Consider the following 6,601-nt stretch of genomic DNA (forward strand, 5'->3'; position numbering starts at 1 on the left):
TAAATGTCATAAATTCCGTTTTCATGGATGCCTGGATGTTAAACTCAATTGTTACACCTGGTAGAGCAGAACGCGGATCATTTTATTAAAGATGAAAGACTTTAGACAGTTTTTCAACTCTCAGTAATGCCATAGTGATCGTTTGATATATGGACCTGCAGCGGAGTTTAGGCCCAGACACGGCTAGTGACATCAGACTTAATGACCGGATAGGGGAATAGATGAGGTTCTTCTAGTTTTAGGCAATCCATCAGTCTGAATAGCTCTGTAGCATCTGGAGGCACAAAGTTACAAAGTTATTAGGAGCTATCTTCAGTGTGGTAAACTCACAAAGTCTGGTATTGTCAGTGTAGGACCCCTGCATGTATGTTCGTGAGCTACTGGGACAGTGTGTGATTGCACAGGAGTTCCTAAGGCTTCTGAGAATGAGAAGGATGCTGAAGAATCTGCGGTGGTTTTTATTTGCCTTTTTTTTTTAGCAATTCTATAACCAGGTCAAAAATAAATAAAAACATACACTGTATAAATGTATCTGTCCATTGATTAGTTACTTAACTACTTGGAATGATGGATCTCGCAGCACAAATACACTTCCAACCTATTTTATGAGTGTGTTGTATATTATTATACATAATGCATGTATCTGGTCAGGAAATCAAAAGCAAAGTGAGACTACACGAGGGCACATGTTTGAACAAGTATGGTTCATTCATCATAATTATTTATTAATCAGAAAACAAACAGTAGCCCAATACCAGAGCTGTAACATGATATTGAATAGAAGCTGCCAACTTAGCTCTGCAGAGTAGGCAATCCTAATGAAGCATTCATTTTAATTTGTAGATTCAAGCTGCTCTTTGCATTTTGTCCACTGGATGCCACAAAAGAGGACTGTGTTAGAAAGCTTTGAGTAACAAACCCTTTTTTAAATACGAGCTTCAATACTTCATAAAGCTTTATTTGGCCGTCGCTGGTTTCTGTCATGTGATTTAAAACAATGACAAAAAAATAAAACAGGAAGGGAGAACCCTAAGTACATGACAGCACAGACGCATGAAAGAACTTATCACAGGAGGATGAGACGGGAAACAGTGAAGGAATAAAATAAAGCAACATCAACAGTAACTGGAAATAAACACTCCAGACTGAAACACTGAGGAATAACACGAAGATGAAATAGAAACAATCAGCAAACTAATAATCACATAGAAAATATTTAATAATAAACACAAAGTCCAGAAACTCAAAGAGCCAGGACCATGACAGTTTCAGCCTGCTGTATTTCCTGTGCTTGTTTCCATGGTGACAGCATGTTTGTCTCTCTGATTTCCAAAAGTGAACGTGTGTCAGCAGAAACCTGTGGCTCACAAACACGTCTGCATTTATCTCTATGAAAGCCAAAGAAGAGGCCACGCCCACAAAAACTGTGACAGAAGAGCCTAAAAACAGATGTTAGCCCACATCTGTGCTCAGACACAGCTGGGAGAATGACGTGTGGATAATAAAGTTTGATTGGCTGTCACATGATTCAAGCAGAAAAGCTTCTGAAACATTTTTCTTTTTCTCTGAGTCTTCTTTCTTCTTCCATCTCCAGCCAAGAGCTTCCCATCAGGCTGCACTCTCCACCTCACACTGACTCTACTCACTCCTTTCTTCTTCAGCTGCTCCTTCACCTGTCAGACAGCAGCCACAATGTTTGTTCTTTTCATTCAAAATCAGCAAATTCATATACATATAAACGGTGTGAGTGTAAAGGTGGACTGTGGGAACTTGCCCTTGTCAGCAGTTCTGCTTTCACAGCAGAGTCATTCAGATCCACAGGAGAGTCCTCCACATGTACTGTGAGCTTCACTACCTGCCTCTTTACTGCAGACACAGAAACAGAAGCTAAATGAAGCCACCATCATTTAAACCATCACTGCTGCTGCTGTGATTGCAGGCAGCAGTGAATGTTTAGCCCTCATTCTCCATATCACACAGGTCCAGACAATGTCCCACATTTTAATTTGATCTAGTTTAGAGAAATGAACAAGTCTCTCGCACAAAACGAGGCTGACAAAAAGACAAGCTCCTTTTTAGAATGCATTCTTAAAAACTTTATTAAAATTAATCGCAGTGTGTCTGACTTTGTTTGTGTAGATGTGTTTTTAAGCTTCCTCTCATCCTGAACAGTGTCTCACACAAACATGGTCTTTGTCCCACACTAACTTTTGGAGGTGTGTTTGGGGTTGTTATCATTTGTAATACTGCCCTTTGGCCCAGTTTCTGAAGGGAGGGGATCATGATCTGCTTCAGCTTCTTCGGTATGTCACACTACATATTGGCATTACCTCGATTAACTGTAGCCCCCCAGTGCCACCAGCACTCCCACCACCATGTTTGACTGTAGGTAAGACACACTTATCTTTTTCCTCACCTGGTTGCTGCCACACATTCTTGGCACCATCTGAACCAAATAAGTTTATCTTGATCTCATCAGACCACAGCTAACCCATGTCCTTAGTCTGCTTGTCTGCAGCAAACTGGTTGTGGGATTTGTTTCGCATTATCTTCACAAGAAGCTTCCTTCTGAGATAATAGCCAAGTGATGCAGTGTGTGGCATATGGTCTGAGCACCCCCCCCCCCCCCCCCCCCCCCCCCCCCGTTGCACCTTGGCCCTGTAACATTATCACATGACACCAGGAAAGGAAAATGGCTTTCACCTTGGGTTATACTGACTAGGGGTGGCTTTTAATTATCGATTTTCCGATACAAATCAATTCTAGCTTTAATAACGCGATATCGATTCATTACAATCCTGAATAGATTTTTAAATATTAATTTATTTTGCCCGAAATGCTAGAATCTCAGGTTAAACCTCACAAAATTCCGACAAATTTCATTGTGGTATTGCACTTTTCACTTAAAGTTGTGAAGATGTCACAAGGGGGAGAGAGCTATGGGTGCGATAGGCCGTTGCAATGCTCCTGTAGCTCAAACAAGGAAAGGCCTGCAGACCAAACGCAGCTCATGACTCCTGGTCTGCTTTTCTGTTTAAAAACAGGATCCATAGAAGACCTGTAACATATGCTTTAAGTGTCTTTCATCTAGTATTTGTTATCTTAAATATACATCACCATGCAAAAGTCTTTTTTTGTTTGGTTTGTTAAGCCACCTAATTCTGACCTGCAAATAACTCAAGCATAAAATACCTTGATCTTGAACTCTCTGAGGGTTTACCTTATAAAAACTATATTTCCGTTTTGGAAATTTATTAAGTCTCTGCAGCTGTTTCCCATTACTCTCCAGAAAATGCAGACATTACAGGTGGCTCAAGACTTTTGCTCAACACCGTGTGTCTAAAATTGCTTGCGATCCTTAAAGGAAAGACAATGAAGGCTCACCAGGTGTAGGGAGGCTGTAGCAGACAAACGGTAATCTTGTTTCACAGGACAAAGTCTTCCATTCTCCTGAACGAGTCAGAGCTGCACAGATCGTACTCATACCCCTAAACGGGTTCATCCCACTGGCCCAGTTTGAGAATGAGTACTTTGTGCCGTCAGACCAGTAAATGTGTGGCTCTCTGTGCAGGCCAATCCACACCCTTTTACTCTGAGCCTTTTCATGGACTTGTTGGTTCTCTCCGGTGTTCTTGACAGTGGCCAGGTCCAAGAAGTTCTCCCTGCAGTACCTCTGAGCATCGGACCAACTCATTTCTTTATCCACCAAATCAAACTCAGGGTTCATCCGTGATCCTGAAAGTTAAAATGTAGAAACGTTTTGTCTTGTTGCATGCTCAATCATCGAGATAAGGAAATCCAATAAGTTGATTGTATTCATCTGGACGTTTTCCGTGAGAGAAACGGTTCATCATCACCCAAAAGCCTTCTTCAGTCTCAGCTGACTGCAGCTTTCCTTAACCTTTTAAAAAGTACTTTTATGCAATGACTGAAACTAGCATGAAACCAAATGTAATGGCCTTTGATTGCTGGTCAATGGTCATGACAATTTGCATATTAATGATCATAAACTGACCTCAAAGCCCTTTGTTTATGCATTGGGTTCGTTTTTCCATTGTGCAAAGGTGTTTAAAAGGTTTGGGAAACCCGCAGTCAGCTGATGATGATGAAACGTTTCTCCCACTGAAAACGCTACGTCTAGTTGAACATAATCCATTTTTTGGAATGGAATTTTTTCTTTGTAATGGTGCCCTGAAATCAAAGGTTAAAGTTTAAAATCAAATGTAGGTTTTTTTCTACCTCTGTAGCAAATAAACTGGAGCTTCTCTCTGCAGTTATAATCCCACCATTTTCCTTTTAAAGAGGACACACAGAACTGAACCCCAGAGTAAAAATCTGGTTCATATTCAGAAGTGTCCCAGTTCCTGTAGTCAGCTCCACTCCCTGTGAACCCATCTGACCACCTCCAGCTGATCTGACTGTACAGACCGATCCAGAGCTCAGAGCTGTGAGCAGCAGGTGAAACTGTGCTGTTCAGCTGCTTAATTTCTTCAGTGTTCCTGATGGAGGCCAGGTCTGTGTGAGTCTGTGTGCAGTAGCTCTGAGCTTCAGTCCAAGTCTTTGCATCATCAACATAGTGGTACTGACGGGGACAGCATGTGGAGACAAACCAGCCTGAAAGGGAAAACGTTTGACTGGGTCAGTTTGTAGAGACACTCTGAGTCTATCTGAGACTCTGGACCTATCAGGGGCTGAGACTGATCTGAGTAATAAGGGCTGTTGTAGACGACAAACAGCTGGACTTACCTGAGAAGCAGCAGACACACAGCAGGATCCTCTCCATGATGCTGCTGCTCTGGATGCTCTGTGTCAGCAGATTCACTCACTGATCTCTGTTTGCTGCTTAGACTCATTTACACACATTCAAAGCTGCTTCATCACTTCACTGGAAATGCTGATGTATGCAAAACCTCACTCTGTGCTCTCCATGCACAGCTGTGAGCTCACATCTTATCTTCCACAGTAAAGTCTAATGCACAGCGCTGCTCACTGTCTCCATCCAGCACACAGTGAGAGCATGAGGGAGTGAGCAGGTGTGGTCCTGGTACTCCTGTCATGTTGTTGATCAGAGTCCAGTGGACAAAGAGTTTGTGCAACAAGCCAAATATTTGAGTTTGTGCTGCTTCATGAATCAAAATCACAGTAAGAATATTTAAACTAGTGACCTGATGCTGTCACATCACAGCCACACAGCACTCTGACTCTTCCTCGTATCCACCGGGGCAACTCTGTGCTACCAACAACATGAAATGGTTGATAAACAGCAGCTCAGCTGGATAACGGTTTCTCTCGTCTAAGCTTCACATGGAGGTAAATGAACATGAAGCTTCATCTGTCAGTCTAACCAAATCTCATCATTTCCATTGCTGACCTCAGCGCTTTATCAGCTCTCTGTCCTCGAAGCAACACTTTCATTTGCTTCATCAAACACAGACATCGCCCATGTTTGAATGTTTTGCTGTTCAGCAGCTGAATGTCTTTATGAACTGTGAGTACTGAGATCCGTCCCACTCAGCCAGCCCAGTCTTCCATTTATGTCCTGGTTTACACAGATGTCTTTCGGGTGTTTCAGTGCTCTTTCCATGGAGACAGTTTGAAACAGGTGAGAGGAAGCAGAATCAAAGAGAAATACATGATCAGGGTGGATGCAGGACCAAAACGCAGGACTCTGAATGCAGAAACAGGAAGTTCAAACCAACAAAGAGGTTCATCAGAAGTTCACAGCAACAAAAAGCAAAGTACTTTGTATTAAGTCATCGAATTTGTGGATCCATGAACTTTCTTCATGTGTTCATAGTGAGGCTGTCTCGGTCTGTGGGAGTGTCTGGAAATTTTCCAGCCTGAGTTGGTGTGGTCACGGGGTTCACCTCAGGGGCGGAGCTTTCGGTTCCGTACCTGTATCTCATCCACGATCAATCAGCAGAAGGATTCTTTAGGCCAGCACTGTCATCCACTTATTGCCAGTTTGGCCTACTACCTATGGCGGCAACTAGGCCTCCCTGGAGTTTAGCGTTGTGCCTGTAGTCTGCGTGTGTAATTTAGTTTCTCTGTGCTTCAGTTTCACAGGCAATGTCCTCCAAGTGTCTCAATTTCAGCCTTCAGTGAGCAAAGGCCGCTACAATCACTGCTCACCTTTAGCCTCGCCCTCACTTACCCGTCCTTCTGTTCCAGAGATCCTCCTCCATCGTTCCCCTTATGATCAATCATTTGGTTCTGTTTGTGTCCTTACCGGATCGCAAGTACATAAGCTGGCAGAAGTGAACTTGAGCGAGACTGTTCTTGGACCTATTCTAACTGAGGTGGATCATAGAATAATGTAGCCAATTTTAGCCTGGGTGTGATCACCACTGTAGGATGTGTGTGTAATGTGAAGTGTTTGTGCATCGCGGTCACACATCTGTCCAACCATCTTTTCCTGGATGAGTTTGTGCACTGTAAAAACGATAACTAGCAATTGTTGATTTCACTAAAGTTTTTAAATTAAACTGACTTAGAAATAAAACTTTCCATTTACAACCTAAAAAAGCTTGTCTACCCAACAAATTTCTTTCATTGTTGTCCTAACTAAGATTTTCTAGACAGCATAACAAAGATTATCAAC

At 42.5% G+C, this 6,601-nt stretch overlaps 1 protein-coding gene across 1 annotated transcript; it reads right to left on the reverse strand.

Annotated features, from left to right (window-relative positions):
- Nucleotides 1-774: 774 nt before the first annotated feature.
- On the reverse strand, nucleotides 775-4,783 carry LOC147333650 (C-type mannose receptor 2-like). Its single transcript, XM_086269163.1, has 5 exons — nucleotides 4,747-4,783; nucleotides 4,240-4,614; nucleotides 3,385-3,735; nucleotides 1,775-1,866; nucleotides 775-1,673 (listed from the first exon to the last, which is right to left on the reverse strand). The coding sequence occupies exons 1-5, from the start codon at nucleotides 4,781-4,783 to the stop codon at nucleotides 1,470-1,472; spliced, it is 1,059 nt and encodes a 352-aa protein (XP_086125289.1). The 3' UTR covers nucleotides 775-1,469.
- Nucleotides 4,784-6,601: the final 1,818 nt, after the last annotated feature.

The sequence above is a fragment of the Aulonocara sp. 'chitande type north' Nkhata Bay genome, linkage group LG3 (assembly GCF_057382095.1).
Source record: "Aulonocara sp. 'chitande type north' Nkhata Bay isolate Kocher_YH1m ecotype deep benthic linkage group LG3, A_spYH_male_GT1.1, whole genome shotgun sequence".
Taxonomy (NCBI): domain Eukaryota; kingdom Metazoa; phylum Chordata; class Actinopteri; order Cichliformes; family Cichlidae; genus Aulonocara; species Aulonocara sp. 'chitande type north' Nkhata Bay.